This window comes from Cyprinus carpio, chromosome B20 (assembly GCF_018340385.1).
Source record: "Cyprinus carpio isolate SPL01 chromosome B20, ASM1834038v1, whole genome shotgun sequence".
Lineage (NCBI taxonomy): Eukaryota > Metazoa > Chordata > Actinopteri > Cypriniformes > Cyprinidae > Cyprinus > Cyprinus carpio.
In genome coordinates, this window is record NC_056616.1 from 5,527,411 (window position 1) to 5,545,996 (window position 18,586).

At 38.4% G+C, this 18,586-nt stretch overlaps 1 protein-coding gene across 1 annotated transcript; it reads left to right on the forward strand.

Annotated features, from left to right (window-relative positions):
* The first annotated feature begins 15,895 nt into the window (after positions 1–15,895).
* Positions 15,896–17,591, forward strand: LOC109087953 (zinc finger BED domain-containing protein 4-like). The gene is made up of 2 exons (XM_042747309.1): positions 15,896–16,837; positions 16,961–17,591. Exons 1-2 carry the CDS (start codon positions 15,944–15,946, stop codon positions 17,099–17,101), a joined length of 1,035 nt encoding a protein of 344 aa, XP_042603243.1. The 5' UTR covers positions 15,896–15,943; the 3' UTR covers positions 17,102–17,591.
* The last annotated feature ends 995 nt before the right edge of the window (positions 17,592–18,586 follow it).

Here is an 18,586-nt window from a genome sequence, read left to right on the forward strand (position 1 = left end):
ATATCAATATACAAGTTTTTCTGGGTCAATCTGTACATTTATTAGCATTATGTAGCTAGAGGCTGTGAACACAGAGGGGACCTCCACACCACCATGCTGGCCTCAGGCAGAACGGACCAAACCCGGAGACGTAGGCAGCATGGATGGAGGTGTCCAGGGCTTATTCATCACTGCTTGTGAAACAAGGACAGGCCCAACTCATACCTCAGAAAAAGAAGCAGAGGACAGCTACACTTGGCAAACACTTCTCTCTAAGGCAAACTCATAAAACAGAATTATTGACTCTGTCTCTTTAATGCAAAACAGCCTGTGACCAATGGAGACCAGAGCAGCTGATGAGTGTTATTGACACATTGATCATCTTCCTCATGTTATAGAAAAAGGGTTTTTATAGTTTCATCTTGTGCATGCACAAACATGGCATTTGGTTTCCATTAGTATTCCATGTGCATGATGTGTAGCTTAATAGAATCCACAGACATTGATTAGTGGGGAAAACCTTATCTGCTCGACACCTCAAAGACATTTAATCCAGCATGTGGTAACAGATGGTACGTGTGGATTTGTATGTTTGAGCAGCTGGACATCATGTTAAATTTGTTTTAATGTGTGGATGTCACCAGTATGGAGTTCTATTTTTGACATAAAACAAAGAACAGCCATATGCAAAGTCCTAAACAATAATGCGTAATAAAAATGTAAGCCAAATTGACACTACTTTAAAAAACTGCGAAGATGTTTATTCTACTGTACAGTATATGTTTTCTGACTCACAATCTAATGTAGAATGTGTTATACCTAAGCTGGAGGTCCAGTTCTCATCTGGCCAGATAAACCGACATGTTATGGTTTATGCACTAGTCAGACTATGGACTGGCATCCCTCAGAATGTCCATCCAGTTCCTTCAGCTTGAAGCTTGAATATGTTGCATGGTGAAGGAGTCAAAGCTGGCCACAGGGTCTGTGGAAAGGACTCATTTGGTTCTCATGGTCTTTGCTGAGGATTTGTGCAACAGTGTACTTTTGGCGAGCAACATTGTACCAAATTTCTACATTAGGTTGGCATGAAATCAGAGACCCTCCCCTTGATATGAACATCAATGGTCACAGAAGATGCATTTGAGATGATACTAGGTGTAAACAGTGCCTACGGTAGGGATGGGCAATCCTGAAGTATCGATATATCGGGATAATGCAGAACAGTGACCATAGTTTAACTTTAGTATTTGTAGATTTCCATGGTTACCTCTACAGTAAACATATTTTAACCGTGTGTAAACAAAAATATAACCTAATAAATTACAATTAAGGCATATTAAATGTTAAAATGTGTTTCAAATATAAAGTTAAGTAGGTATTACCCATTGTGCTCTTAATAATTTAATAATTTTCATAATTTAAAAGTTCAGTTTATCTGTGATACCAGCCATTAAAAGTATCGATATTGTATCGAAAACAAAATAAGTGGTATCGCCCATTCCTAGCCTACGGCAAGGGACCTACATGCACATATGGTTGTTTTCATTCACATACTCAGTATAAACCATCTTATTGAAGTCAATTGGAGGTTGATTCTTATGAGTACAATCTGCTTACACCTCAGTGATGGTTATAGGTGGGATAAGGGGTGGATTGTGGATTTTCATTCAATTTACATCATACAAATTCACACAAAATCACCACCAAATAAAAAAATTACATTTTACCCTTGAGATTGTGTTGGTTTTTCCATTAATGACCTATCACAAACACTGATTGCTCTTAATGGTGATTGAGTAACCAAACTATTTTTTTCTTCTGGAGGACATCCTACGCCTAAATGACTACTAAAATAGCAAGAGGAGGCAGATGTAAAATGTAAATTTAATGCTGCACATGAAAATTTAAAAGCCACAAACACAATCACCCAGATTCACAGGGTAAACTCTATGACCTGTATGCTAATTCAGTCTATAACAATTGTTTATGTTTGTACAGTGCTCCTGTTCTTAACTCACTGTTGATTTGCTGTCAAAATGAGCTGTTGCAATACATGATAGAGGCTGTGTGAAAAATATCACAGGCAGCTCTTTAATGTGTCACCACTCTTACATTCTTAATCAGTGAGCGTGACAGAAAGATAACTGGAATTGTGCAAACAGTCAACAGTTGTTGCCCCCCAACCAAAATCAAGTACACCCAGCAGGACGATGCTTTAAGATCACAGAGAAATGTGGGTACTGTCCTTTCCAGTGGCTTCTATTGCATCTCCATCTTTTCCTTCTAGTAAATGCCAGAGCACAGTGGGGAGTGAAGCTGCTCTTGCGTGTTCTCTTGTGCCTGTGTGTGTGTGAAAAACTCCCTGCAGAGTCAGTGTGTGTGTGACCAGAGACTGTGTTATTTAGTTGGGTTTCAATACAGCAAGAGAGATATTGGATAACTTGCTATGGTTACTTACTGAAGAGAAAGAGGGAAAAGACAACTAGCTGCCAATAAGTTGATAATTTTATATGGTCCTCTGATTGATTTTGATATAATCATTGTGCTTTCTGATGAATAAGAGCGTTGGACTAGTGAACTACATTTTTTTTTAAATTTGTATTTTTTTTGTGGTGTGCATATTTAATCATGTAAATTTTGACCAGATTTATGCAAATAACTAACCTGTGCTCAAATCTTTAGACATAAAAAAGACATGAGCCAGAGTTAATATGTCAGTGCAGTTTCCACTGTCGGGCCAAAACCGAGAATGCTATTGCACTTCTGGGGCTTAACTGTGCCTCCTCTGGGCCAATGGCCAGGGGTTTCCTGCTCAATGCATTACTTGGTCCAAAACGGGCCAACTGGGGCTTGAGGAGTGGTTATGAACAAAGGTACTGATAGAGTTAGGAAATGGTCGACACTAATGCTCATTTCCAAATTTCAGGCTACCAGCTAACATCCACATTAACGACATTTCAAACAATGTAATTGTAAAACTCACTTTCAGATGCCAGCTTAAAAAAAAATAGCTGAAATAACTTTGCAGTCCAAGTGGAATTCTGACCACCTCGTTTTTTTCTATATTTGTATGCCTTTGAACTTAAAAGCCCTAATCGAGATGTTTTGTGCATTCCTGTGATCACAAATAAATGAAAGCAGGTGCGACTGGACAAGAATGTGCTCTCTTTTTATGTAAAATAATGATAAACAGTTTAATTCAGCATCATTGATCATTGGTATATAAAATATACTTTAACAAAGCCAACCTCAGGCAGGTCATGACGAACTTTTAGCAACATGTATTTTGTCCAACCAGAGGATTGAATACACTGGATCATTGCTACTCTCAGTTGAAGAATGCCTACAAAGCTCGCTCACTACCAGCTTTTGGCAAATCGGACCATGCCGCTATTTTCCTCACACTGGAACATAAACAAACGCTCGTTCAAGAACCTCCAGTGCAGAGAGTAGTAACATGCTGGTCCGCCCACTCTGAAGCCATGCTACATGTGGCTCTTGATGACGTCGACTGGAACATGTTCCAAGAGAGTTTCTCTGACGTCAGTGAGTTCATGGATGTAGCATTAAGCTTTGTTAAAACGCTAACCAATCAAGCAACGGATACAATAAATATAAGGTCCTTCTCAAATCAGAAACCGTGGGTGGACAGAACAATCCATGCTGCAGTAAACAAAAGCACTGCCGCATACCACGCCAGTCTCTCATTGGGGAACATGAGAGAGTACAAAACATCGTGCTATGATCTCCGACGGGGGACTCCCGACGCATGTGGCAAGGACTAAGAACCATCTGTGCCTTTGGAAACAAATCCTCTGCAGCTGTGAGAGCAGACACATCGCTGGCTGACAAGTTAAACTCTTTCTACAGCCACTCTGAATGCAACCAAGGCAGCGCGACTCTGCCGATCAGCGCATCTGGTAGCAGCAGTAAGAGCAGCGATAGTCATGTAATCACAATGTGGGAGGACGAGGTTCGGAGGGCCCTAAAGCGAGTGAACGTCAGGAAAGCAGCCGGTCCTGATTGGGTTTCTGGCCGTGCTCTGAGGGCCTGTGCTGATCACCTTGCTGGTTTGTTTACATCTATTTTTAATGAGTCCCTTGCTACCTCGGTGGTTCCCACCTCCTTAAAAAAGTCTGTCATCATCCCTGTGCCTAAGAACAATAAACCATGGACCTCGGCCTAAATCCTTCACTCTGAAACTGGATTCATGATTTCCTCACTGGTAGACCTCAGGTGGTGAAAGTAGGCCAGTTCACCTCCAACTCCATCACCCTGAATGTGGGAGCTCCACAGGGCTGTGACCTGAGTAATGGAGCCGCATACTTGGATGAGATGCCAGGAAAATTGTCTTTCTATGAATGTGAGTATAACGAAAGCGCTGATTGTGGACTTCAGGAAGAGACAGCAGCAGCCCTACACTCCTCTTATGATCAGCGGGCCTCCTGTGGAGAGGGTGAGCAGCTTCAAGTACCTTGGCGTAAACATTTCTAAAGACCTGACTTGGACTTCACACATCCAAACTCAAGGTTCATAAAGCCAGGCAAAGACTGTACCATCTGCGACAGCTGAGAAAATTCAGAGTTTCGCCAGCAATCCTTAAAACTTACTTTTCAGGGGCCATAGAAAGTGTATTGACTCAGTGTGGTATGGGAACAGCTCCAGTCAAGACTGCAAAGCCCTGCAGAGAGTTGTGCGCTTAGCTGAGCGCATCTCAGGGTCTGTTCTCCCGTCTCTGCAGGACATCTACCTCAAACGCTGCAAATGCAGAGCTGTTAAAATCATTAAGGACTCTAACCACCCTGGTAACAGCCCTCTCATATCCCTACCACAAGGTAAGCACTTCCGTAGCCTGATGGCAAAAAGAGAGACTTAGGAGGAGCTTCTTCCCCCAGGCCATCAGGCTCCTAAACTCAAACCCAGTCTCTTAACTTCTACATGACTTCACTTAATTATCAGCAGGATACTTAATATACTGACATTGTCACTTGCACACATCAATTTCTGTAATTTTTATTTTAATTTATTTAGTTTTTTACCTCTATTGCTGCTATGTAAATACCCTGTACAACCTGTTTGCACTTTCTTCTCTTGTACATTCCTGTTCATCTTAATATTTAATAAGTCTACAGTATACTGTCCTGCACATTTTATTTTATTTTATAAGCATTTTATTTTATTCTTATTTTTTTTATCTTACTTTTTCGATACCACATTTATATATAATTTTCTTGTGTTTGTATTCTTTAATAATTGCACTGTCCATGGAGCAGAACTGACTTATATTTCACTACTGGTAATATGCTCTCCATATAACCATGTATGTGACCAATAAAAATCTTGAATCTCTTGAATCTCTTGACATATTGATGGTGTAGTCTTTTTAAGTTTTTATGTAAGGACCAAACATCTTGTGTCATGTTCGTTTCATTTATTTTTCCTTCGCTGGTGAAATGGTGAGATTGTGTGATGTTTGCTTCAGGGGAGGTGTGCTAAGGGCAGGTCTTAGAGTATCGCTGGTTTAACAGTGAAAAACACAGCTTGTATTTGACCTTGCAGTTCAAAGTCAATGGCTCATTGTAAGCCCTGGTTTGCACTGGCACAACAGTAGGAAAAAGCTAATGCACAGTGGCCAAACCTTTAAAACATGAGGGATGCTAGGGTGGGCTTCCAGTACTTAAGCCCCACATGTTTTTTTATAAAGCTCTGAATGTTTTTATCAACTTGTCCTGCCCACTAATTTTTATGGTCATTTTTTTATCATCAAATTTAGGCCTGCAGTTTGCCACAATTGTTTGCTGTGCAGGAGCGAAGGAGCGAGGAGACGAAGAAGATACACGAATCACAATCTTTATTAATCCAAACAGGGAGTAACACAGGGCAGGCAGGTAGGCAGGAACACACACACGCACACACACTTAGCATCGACATTTAACACCAGACAGGAAACAAGGAGCAGAACACACATAAAATATAGAACTAAATGAGGAACTCAACAAGACACACCTGAAATCAATTAACACAATCAACACGAGGGAGAAACTGGGTCATGGAGAGAAAAACACAACACACAAACAGTCCAGGGGAATGACACAGATACCCTCTATACATAATCTTACAAGCAAGACTTTTGATTAATGGCATAAATGACAATATCATTATTACAATATTGGCAAATGTGTGAACTCAGTATGCACTCACAAGTCTGGGCAAAGCCCCATCAGATGACTCTAGAAATGTCTCTGCTTCAAGCAAGAATGGACAGAATAATGCTTTCATTGAATCATTGCATGTGGGTTGATGTTGTAGCAACAGATATAAATGAACACTGAGAAAGACTATAGGATATTGTTGATTTGTTTGGAGCCTAAGACTTCTTCTCTTTGACTTGAAGCTCTAACTAAAATCTCGAAAAAGCAATGAGGCTCAAAATTTATATGTCATTAGTAAACAAGATGATGATTTATCACAGTGGTGTATGTATATGAAGTCATCAGCACTTACACATAAATTTACTTATGTTTTATAAAGTACACCATAAAGATGCAGTCTGTTTTATTTCATTCCTTTTCACTTGGCTTTTGCATGTCTCACAGTATTAAGTATCCATTTCACTTTCACATCAGCCACTAGAGACTTGCTTATGACTTTCTTACATTTTCATGAAGAACAAAAATTGACAGCCAAACAGAGGAGAAGATGCCCAGTGCTTTTGAAGAGCTATATGAAAGAAGGCACCAAGGAGAGCCTTGCTCAAACTCCCACCAGAATGCATGCTTAGAATTATAAGGTTCTATCTCCCAGTTTTACGCTTGACTGTTCACTCAGACTTGTGTTTATATTTTTCTTTAACAATTAGCAGATCAGTCATTCCAAAACACCAGAAAAATTAACAGTAATATTTGGAAATGTTTGTCAAACCTTTTCCTGTTCCTCTCAATAGGGTTATCTTCATTCTAAACCATGCTTGAAGAAACATTTCACAATTTAAGAGCATTGCAGTGCCAAACTTGTACAGTGTGAAACAATACGCTGTTAAAGTAGCAAGCAATACTAAACTGCATTCCTCATATTCACATGCTTTACACAAACACTGCGTGTTGAATAAACAGTAGTTTCAGCATTTGAGGTGAAAAAAGCGAAATGATGAAGAAAAATGAATTCTGGACTGAAGAAGAGATTTTAATCTTACATTTTATATTATATATAGTCAGCATTATATAATATCACAAGGCTATCCAATTTCAAGTCCAGGAGGGCCAGTGTCTTACTAAGAAATTAGTACCAATCTCAGTTTAAACTACTTGTCTTTAATTTGCTAATAGTTGTCAAACACCTTAATTAGCAGCTTGTTTGGGTGTGTTTGGTTAAGATTACAGCTAACCTCAGCTAGGCATCGAAAAGCCCTGTAAAATAAGGATGCACAATGCTAGAGCCGTAATGTAAATAGATCCCTGCAAACAAGACTTTATGGGCCCACTTATAGGGCTGCCAGTGCAGGGCCCCTGAGAATTTGCTCATTGGCAAAATGTCGGCCACTTAGCACTGGCCCAGCACGGGCAGCCCTCACTTAGCCTCCAGGAAGCCTTATTGCTGTTTTATTGAAAATAATAAAGTTTGAAATCACCATTATGGAGGTAAGTGCTTGCTTTAGTTGGGCTCTTGACCCTTGACTTCTTAACTTTAATGTTTCTCTGGCTGCTATAACTGTGTGTTTCTGAATTACATTTGATATCTCAAAAGTTGTGAGAACTGATAAAATGGTGATGTTTACTTATTGATGATTTATTCATCATGTAGAGTAGCTGATCTCTGAGAACATTTAGATTTAATAATTTAATTTTATAAAAGCACTAGAATATCACTGCATGAAATTTTGTCCTGCATTGATATTTTGAACGCTTTAAGTCATTATGCAGATTTTTTTTTGGACAGGATCATGTAGACTCACACAGATATCAAGATTCAGCGTATGAACCTCAACAATGGTGACAATCATTGAAAAGCTTGTTTTGTGATGTTCTGAGTTGATCAAGCTGCTTTGAAACGTATTATTTAACGAGCTCAGAGGTGGTATGAAGTATCTACATTTACATTTACGTTACATTTAGCTACTCAAGTAAATTTTTTTGGAAAAATCTTACTTTTATGATTAGATTTTAAAGAAAAAACAGCCCTTTTACTTCCCCACATTTGACGGCATTCCTCTTGTCACTTTTTAAAATACAATTTGTATGCTATACGTTAAAAAACAGGCGCGCCATTCCCTAATGAATCCCTCTTCTGAGTCGATTCTGTTCAAGACCTTGAACAAACAAGCCTGCAAAATGGTCTGAATTGGTTCGCATACTTCGCAAATCACTTTGAATGGTTTGTTCAGTTCCCTGCATGCACTGAATTGTCTGAAGAGGTTTTTCATTCATTCCGGGTAATTTGAGAACACAGAGAACATAAAGATCTAGAGTCAATTGAAGCCAAATCTGCAAATTCTTCTGTCAGCCAGCAGTGTGGATATTTATTAGTTGAACACTGTGTGTGCTATCTGTGAAGGAATCCACAGGTAAACATTCAATTTAATTCAAGTAATATTGTAGTAGCGGTAAGCTAGATCAACTGTCAAGTGAATTTTGTAGAGTGAAATGAATAGTGTCGATTGCGGAATTTAATTTGTATAACATTTGCTAACATTGCATCAAATACTTTTTTTTGAGCGTGGTTTGCAGCGTTGTGCATGATAACCAATCACACGCGTTTCTGTTGAGCTTATGAATGCAATATCCAATCAGAGGCGTTTTGATTCGTCACCTCGAAGAACTCCAGAGTTGTTTGGTGTTCAGAGTTGTGCACGCTGACAGAATCCTGTTGAATATGCATTAGCAAATTCTCTCATCAGCATGAACATCAAACTGCCACTGCATGACATTGCAATGTATTGAAATGACATTAGAAATGTAAACTGATATTTCCTACTGACACACTACAACAAAAGATACAAGTTAGTGACTTAAAACCAATTTTTAGCTGGTGGAAATACTAGTGTTCTAACAATTTTGGCCACCACTATGTGTGTATATATATCTATAGCCCCTTTCACACTACACGTTGGACCCGGAAAATTGCCGGAACATTGCCGGGTCGCCTTCTGTGTGAACGTAAACACGTCCCGGGATTGATTCTGGGAATGATCCCCGGTCGGGGACCTAGTAACATTGACGGGTTCAGTCCCGGAACGAGCGCTGTGTGAACAAAAGCCAGAACTAATGCCGTAAAGGGTGTGTTGTAGTGATGACGCACGTTATCGCGTGACTTTTTTACCAGGTGTTTTGAAGGCAGATCAATGTTCGTGACGAAAAAAATATGTGTAAACTGTAATGAAGCAGAGATCATTTACTTCCTCACTTTCCGCGCTGACGCTGAGATCGTTCACCAGCTTAAGAGAAAGTTAACGTGCCTAGTGTTTTCAACTCGTACATTACACATCACATCCTGATATCACATGTCTTCACAAGACCTTTACGGGTTGTGTGTGAACGCACACACAGATTCCGGGAAATCAGTGGCAGTGTGAAAGTGGCAAAATCTAGCGACCCGAGAACAATTGCCGGGACACATTACCCATGTATTTTCTGGAATTGCAGTGTATAAGTACATGTACTTTTACTTGAGTAGTGTTTTTGCCTACTCTACGCACCTCTAAAAGTGCTATATACTGTAAATAAAGGTGACTTGACTTGATTAACAATGTATAACATTTGTGTGAGGCAGGGTTTTTTTATTAATATTATTTATTATTATTTATATTTAAGGTTTTTTTTTTTTATTTTTTTTTTTATGGGCACTGATACCTTAATTTTAATAAGACTGAAATGGACCTTTTGGGATACCCCCAGCCACCTCAGTGCCACTGTCAGTCAATCATTGACTGATTGACTATAATCATTTTTGATTGACTGTGAAGGTGGCACCCACAAAAGCATGAGTACATGTGTTTATTGGTTATTTTTATATCCTTTTATTTGTACCAAATGTGAATTGTCATTGTTGGCCAGATTTCCTAATATTTAAAAAAATGTTAGCCAAACGACTTGACAGGATTGCTTAATTAGAGCCCAACCACTCTCCTCTCCATATTTCTGTCACTGTACACATTTGCTCATTTCATTTCAGGGATATAAGTGAGTTTTAGAACTGTCGGGATGCCACAGTGAATGCATCCAGTAATGAGAGCAATTTGGAAGCTGCTCCTCATGTACACCCCTCTTCAATGTTTTAATTCCCACCCTGAGGCAACAGAGATAAGGAACTTGTTTTTATTCTTTATGCTCTCTCTCTCTCTCTCTCTCTCTCTCTCTCTCTCTCTCTCTCTCTCTCTCTCAGTCTATCTCTGTATGTCTCTTTTGCTGTTTCATCAAAGGAAATTTTAATATCTTTAGGATGGAGAAGGTATGAAAGAACTTCCATGAGTCTTTGCACTCTAAATTAAGCACACACATCTGTGAAAATACGCACATAATGTGTGATTTTTTTTGACAAATGCACATGCACTCAGCTGTGATAACACTCCATCATTCAATGATTTATGAGGGATGGAAGGTCATACTGTACACAGGTAGACATCTCATATCGCTTATACACTGATGCCATAATTTCATTTAAGAGGACAAAGTTGTATCCCACCATCTATAAATGTTTAAAAAGACAACACAGGTAGCATCTTTTCACAAAAAAACCTTGTTGCTTGAACTTCACTGAAAGTTTGCACACAGTAAGGTTTACTCACCTTTTCTGTATGCATGAAATACCTGTATAATCTTTATAATTTTTGCCAAAATGTTATTTTAAAATCAGTATTATATGAAGTGTAAATCTCCATGTTTTTCTTGATTTATTTTTTAGTTTTTTTGTTCAAATAACCAACATTTAAGACCATTTTTACATAAAATTGGATTAAATGTTAAAAGTAAAATATAGTATAGTATAAATATAGTTCAGTAACTCACTAACTACCTAACCAAGAAAAAAAAAAAAAAATAAATAAATAATTATTTGATTTCGATTCAAACTAAACCATTTTAATATAACCCTATTGGTCCTCATTTATCAGTCTAATGTAGAAAGGAGCACGGATCCGAGCGCACAAATCAACTTACGACAGTTCACGTGTGATTCATGAAACATTCGTATGCAGTCAATCTCATCGTATGAATGATCACACGTTGATAAATGTGGCGCCAGAAAATAATCGTCATTTGAATATCACACCCCTAAAAACACCCTGGTTTAGAAGCCTTGCTCCTGGAGTTTACGACATGGAGAAACAAAACCTGGCCAAAAAAAAGAAGTAATCTCATGAAAGAGAAATCAATCTTACTCCAGAAAGACCTGTTAACCTTTTAATTGCAAGCAATTAGGCTACATTAATTTATGTAATTTATATCTATATTAAAATACTGGTAAATATAAAGTTCTTCTCAATCTATAACAAATATTTAAAATTTAGCAGTGTTCAGAAGAGAATAAGAATGAAAAATAAGTTAATATATTTTAAAAGTAGTTATAAAATTATATATTAAACTATAAAATAAAACACAAATTAGGCTATAGTGGCATCCATTATAAAGAGCATACAAATGTCAAGCAAAACTGAAACGGCATTGGACTCGCGAGCCTGTCTCATACCACAAGAATCCAAATGTTTCCATTTTTGCCATATTTGTAACATTTGTTTGCATAACTATTATTCATTTGACTATGTAGCCTAAACACTGCTTTATACTTCACTCATGTTCTAATATCCGTGTAAAGTCCTTCACATGTGCAAAAAAAAAATTTTTGTTTCGGGGCTGCACGCTGATTTTACAGCAGATCTTTTGAAGTAAATAGTGTAACTTATTTGGTTGACTGCATTTTAGTTTGATGATGAATGGCTGAAATGTCAAGCAATGGTAGAAATAATGTTGTTTGTGTGTGCGAGGTGCCTGTGCGATCAGATGGATTAAATCAAATAAAGATATAAAGAAAAGAAATAAAATGCACTAAGAGTGTTTCAAAAACGAGCATAGCCTGTTATACTTGTTGCACAGTTTTTTTTTCCTTTTGTTAATCTGTTAATTATATTATAGCCTATTATATATTTGTGTGATCCTATTTATTTTACTCCTTTTATAGACTTAATTTCTGTTTTTCTCCTTTCACAGAAGTGCTGCAGGTGCATGATGCGACGATTGAATCCTCATGGTCTTGTTTACGCTGCTATTCGCGCATATAAAGCTAAAAAAAATAAAAATAAAAAAAGGACATTCTAATCTTAATGGTTAATGATCAATTAATGTGCTTCGTTTGACGTTCAGGAAAATAAAAATGAACAAAATGCTGTCATTCTAAAATTCTCCACCATATTTACTGTGCTGCCTGCAAGTTCAGGTAACTCAAAAACGTGCTTACACGAGCTGAGACCAGACATGAGATTTGATCTTAGCCACCGCTCACATCCATTTTGATAAATTTTTGCGTTGAAACGACCGTACGCCCAATTTTCTGTCGTACGTTCGTTTCTTAAATGAGGCCCAATGTGATGCATATTTGTTGGTCATAAATACAGTAAATGAAATGGGTAAGAAACATGTAAGATTTCCATAATAGTACTAATACACTGAATATGTTTTAAATACACAATAACTAAGTTTAATTAATCATCAGTCAGTCCAGTTTGTTTCAGTCTCATACATTTTCACTGAATATTGCTTTTTCCACAGCTTTTACTATTTCAACCATTTTAACTGAATAAATAAATATTTTATTATATGTTCCATATTGTCAAAACTGAAATTTCCTGGCTTTTTTCATGATAACTGAGGTCTAAGGGCTATGTAACTACCATTTAAGTTTCAAAATAGTCAATCCACAGTCAAATGCACACAGCCTGCATGAAGTAGCTTTGCCTTTTCACGAGCCATTGTGATTTCCGTAAAAATGTGACGTCAGAACTACACAGTCACCACCTTCAGTCACCAAGTGATAAAATATAACTTAATTCCCACCATATTTCTGATATTATCTATCAATCTAATCTGATTAATTTGATTGTTCGCTTTTATTCTAAATCTGCGACTGCAGCGCACCTGCTTCGCGTTAGCATTCGATAGCTTTTTATTAGCGTTTCCATTCGTGCCTATCTTTTCTCCTCTCCTCTCTCAGTTCATCAAACAACTGTGGTAAGAATTTTTCATCAAGTATGGTGAGTAATGGCTTCTCCTGCTATTGTTATTTGCACCGCTTGCCACATATGTAGTTTATCTCTCTCTGTCGGCGACGAGGGATTCACATGTGATAAATGCAGGGAAATAGTTAGGCTGACAGAGAAGATTTTAGAATTAGAGACATGCATCCAAAATTTAATTGAGGACAGTTAGAATGTGAGGGCCCTTGATATGGCTTTGGATGCGACTAGCTCAGGGACTCCTGTACATTGTTCGGTTCTGGTAACAGCACATCTGCAGCAGGGCACCTGTGAGGCGGCATAGTCACGGGTCAAAACACTGCTCTTCTGTTCCGATCAAAACATTAAACAAATTCTCCCCACTCAGTGACGCACCCACTGAGAAACCTGATGAAAGTGCTCTAGTTATTGGTGTCTCTAGTTATAGAGACACAAGCCACCATAGTCCAGTGTTTACCGGAACCAGAGCGCCTGACATCTTGGCAAATTTAAAAGTGCTGGCTAATGCTAAACGTAAATACAGTAAGATTGTTATTCATGCCGGCGCTAATGATGTTCGACTTCGCCAGTCGGGGATCACTAAAAATATCATTAAAGAGGTGTGTGAACTTGCAAGCATGATGTCAGGCACTGTAATATGCTCTGGTCTCCTCCCTGCTTTCCGTGGTGATGAGATGGATAGCAGATTGTCATCTCTCAATGGCTGGATGTGGAAGTGGTGCCCGCAGAATAACATAGGTTTCATAAACAATTGGATGAGCTTTTGGGGCAGACCTGACCTGTTGAAAAGAGATGGCCTTCATTCCTCCTGGGATGGTGCCGCTCTTCTCTCTAGAAATATGGCACATAGTCTTAGAGTTTGTACTTGACTAACTGGGGCCCAGGTCAGGAAGCAGACAGACTGGCTAAACCGACAGTCTTAGGACTTTTTGTAAATGATATGATCAATGATCATAATCTAGATGTGCTCTGTTTGACAGAAAACTGTATAAAACCTGGTGATTACATTATTTTAAATGAGTCTACCCCCCAATATTACTGTTATAAACATGAGCCACGTCCAAAAGGTAAAGGGGGAGGTGTTGCTTCAATTTATAACAATGTTCTCAGTATTTTTCAGAGGGCAGGCTTCAAGTATAACTTGTTTGAAGTAATGGTGCTTCATATAACATTATCCAGAGAAACGAGTGTTAATGATAAATCCCCTGTGATGTTTGTACTGGCTACTGTATACGGGCCACTAGGGCACCATACAGACTTTATTAAAGAGTTTGCTGATTTTACATCCGGGTTAGTGCTGGCTGCAGATAAAGTTTTAATTGCTGGTGATTTTAATATCCATGTTGATAATGAAAAAGATGCATTGGGATCAGCATTTATAGACATTCTGAACTCTATTGAGGTTAGACAACACGTCTCAGGACCTACTCATTGTCGAAATTATACTCTAGATTTAATACTGTTAAATGGAATTGATGTTGATGGTGTTGAAATTATGCAGCCTAGCAATGATACTGTATCTCAGATCATTATTTAGTTTGTGCAAACTTCATATAGCTAAAACTGTAAATTCTGCTTCTTGTTACAAGTATGGTAGAACAATCACTTATACCACAAAAGACTGCTTTGTATCTAATCTTCCTGATGTATCCCAATTCCTTAGCATATCCAAAACCTCAGAACAACTTGATGATGTAACAGAAACTATGGACTCTCTCTTTTCTAGCATTTTAAATGCAGTTTCTCCTTTACGCTTAAGGAAGGTTAACCCTCTGGAGTCTAAGGGTATTTTTGGGGCCTGGAGAAGTTTTGTCATGCCCTGACATTTGTGCTTTTTTCAGTTTCTTATAAATATCTAAATGGCTAAAGTCTAATCTCACTATAATCAGCACAAACTAGGCTATAATAATATGTGAGCAGCATGTATGTACATTAGGGCTGTACTAGAATAATCGAATATTCAATATTCGTTCGGTGGGGTGGCATTCGATTTTCAGTTTTGAGATTCGAATATTCTTTTTTTTTTTTCAACACGTGACTTCCGTCGCGGACTCATTCTCACTCATGCTTGAACCGCCCGTTGGCGAACGTAGTGATTTATTTCATCTCATACTGAATAGGTACAAAATGCCCAAGACCTCAGCTGTTTGGGACCACTTTAAATTAAGTGAGGATGACAAGACAAAGGCAGTGTGTCAAATATGCGATTTGAAACTGGCCTACCACAACAGCACCACAAGTTTGAAAAATCACCTGAGTTCTGTAAGTAGCACACGGCAAAAAAAAAAAAAAAAAAAAAAACTGCTTTTATGCACTTAATTTGCTATGATAAATAGGCTAATTGCAAATACGACACTATTTAAAAACATACAGCAGCACAGGCTAATAATAATTTGTTTATAGGTACATCCACAGGTATCGCAGCCATCAACATGCTCAACAAAACCCAAAACTTCACAGCAGATCCTGCAATTCCGAAAACCGTTAACATAGAAAAGAAAGAGAGAGATAACAGATGCCATAGTGGAGTTTGTCGCTATGGATATGAGGCCCGTTAATGTAGTTGAAGGCGAAGGCTTCAGAAAATTAATGAAGATAATGGAGCCAGACTACACTGTCCCAAACCGTTCCAGTATTTCAAACACCCTGTCTCTTAAATACAGCGATCTGCGAGGGCATATTTATGCTCTCGTTGAAAAAGCTACGGCCTTAAGTTTCACAACGGACATCTGGACTTCCGTGAGTATGGAGGCGTATATGGCTGTCACCTGTCACTTTATAACTCAGGAGTGGGAACTCTGTGCCTTCGTTTTGGAAACCAAAGCATTTGAGTCAAGCCATACAGGAGTCAACATTGCACAACAGCTTGGAGACGCGGCAGATGCATTCGCAATTCCAAATTACAAGCGAATAGCCGTTGTTCACGACAATGCCAGCAATATGAAGCTGTGCACCGAGACGCTGAATAAAGAACCGGAGAAATGGGGAACCGTTCAAGGGGTCTGCTGCTCAGGACACACGCTGCAACTATGCATAAATGAAGCTCTGAAACTGGACCGAATCCGTCGCACAGTTTCAGCTGCCAGGAATCTCGTAGGGCACTTCAAAAAAAGTGCCAAGGCTACAGCTGCTTTGAAAGAGAAACAAACGCAGCAGAACGTTGTACAACACAAACTCATTCAAGATGTTGCTACTCGTTGGAACTCTACGTATGAAATGCTTAACCGACTGGTGGAGCAGCGATGGCCAGTGACAGCTGTTTTGTCAGATCCCAGCATCACTAAGAAAGGAAATCGCACCCTTGACTTGACAGGAGACCAGTGGAAACTGGCACAAGAGACATCAGAATTACTTGGGCCCCTGCTCACACTCACAGAACTATCACAGGAGGCAAACTTGTCATTGTCGGCAACAGTGCCAATGCTCTTTAACCTGAAGAAACGCCACCTGTCACCAGAAGAGGATGACAGCCCTGACATCAGAGAAATGAAGAATACCCTTGTCAAGGAGATCGACAGCAGATGGGAACTGTTAAATTTGGAACCCACCAGCATCTATCTCCTTTCTTCAGCACTAGACGTGAGATTTAAGCACCTTAAATTCCTTGAGGATGAGAAGAAGGACCTGGTATACATTGAGGTTAGACTTATATTTTTATTACTACTATATAATAGTAAATAATTAAAATGTATTGTGATTATGCCACTAAGATTATTGTGTGCGCTACGCATAGATTAGACTAAGAAAATGCTATTTGTTTAGGTTGTCAGACTAGCTGAACATCTGCATCAGCAACAGATCGTTCGCAAGGGAGAAGAGCTGTCACCAAGCCACGGAGAAGAGGAGACGGATGCGCCACCACCACCCGCCAAAAAAAAAAACAGCAGGAGATTTCAATGCTGATGCAGGCTGATGATGAAGAGGAAGAAGAACGCGGAGACAGCGCAAAGACAGAGATGGAGCAGTATTTGAGAGATGCTACTAAATTACAGTCGGGCCCACTGGCATGGTGGAGGCAAAACAGTGACCGCTACCCTAAACTGGCATTTGCAGCCAAACACCTTCTTTGCGTTCCGGCCACTTCAACTCCATCAGAGCGCATTTTCTCAAAAGCTGGCTACATCGTCAACAAGACCCGAAGTTCCCTTTTACCAGAAAATGTGGACAAACTCATCTTCCTCGCACACAACATGAAACGAGTATAGGTAGTTTCACAATAGTTTCCAACCACTGGGTTGCGATTTATATAAGTGTTTGAAACAGCCTAAATATTTTTGTCATTGAAATGTGAGCTGTATAGCTAGGCTAACATTACCTTGTTCTATTTAACCTATTACAGTTTATTCTATATAAGGGAGTGAATAAAATTTATTACAATTACTTTAAATTTAAATAGCCAACCCGTTACGGTGTCAGTAATTATTACATTTACGAATAATAAATGAATGTATTCAACGAACTGCAGGCTAATAATAATAATAAAAAAAAACACTGCAACATGCTTTCAATAAAAGCATCGCACATTTTAAAGATTTAAATTAACAAAAAGTCAGAATAAGACAAAATAAATCCCTTATATAGAATAAAACTAATTGTAATAGATATTACATTTTGTGTCATTTTAAAAACAATTCATTATTTCTTATTCAACTGTTTATAAGCATGCTACCGTGTTCTTTATTTATTACAGTTCGTTGAAATCACTGTGTGTTACTAATTTAATTTCTGTTTTGGGATTCATTTGTTTTAAAGAAATGTTCGTTATTAATACCTTATTAAAGTTCTTGCTCTCAACAGACTTTGTGTTTTGTATCACTTGTGCACTGTCCGTTTTCGGAGCATAAACCTGCCCGTGTAATGCGTACCGGAAACTGTTCTATTTAAAAGATTATTAAATATTTATTAATATTTAAAGATTGTGTGCCACCTGATCATATTGCACCAAATGCAACACTGCACTCCACTGGGTCTGCCGCAACACATTTACGATGCCGAAGAGTGAAACGTGAAGTCGTGAAAGATGATACAAATGCAAACCGACACTATTATTATATATTTAGCCCCACCCGCCGAAGCTTCGAATATTCGATATTGATTGCCACCTAAGCTTCGAAGCTCAAAAAATGGCATTCGAAACAGCCCTAATGTACATGATTGTGTTTTTGAGAAAAAAAATGTTATGCGTGGTTAGTGAAAAACTAAAAATGTTAAATCACTTGAATAAGGCAATAAAACACATACAGAAAATTGGTTCCCAGGAATTTTGAGAACTGGAGCTTGTAGACTAGAATTTTTTTTTTCTAAATGATGTGAAAATCATCTTGTCTACTCACTTACAGAAAACAATATATTGATTTAAATTTTCTAAGACACTTTTTGTTGGTAAAA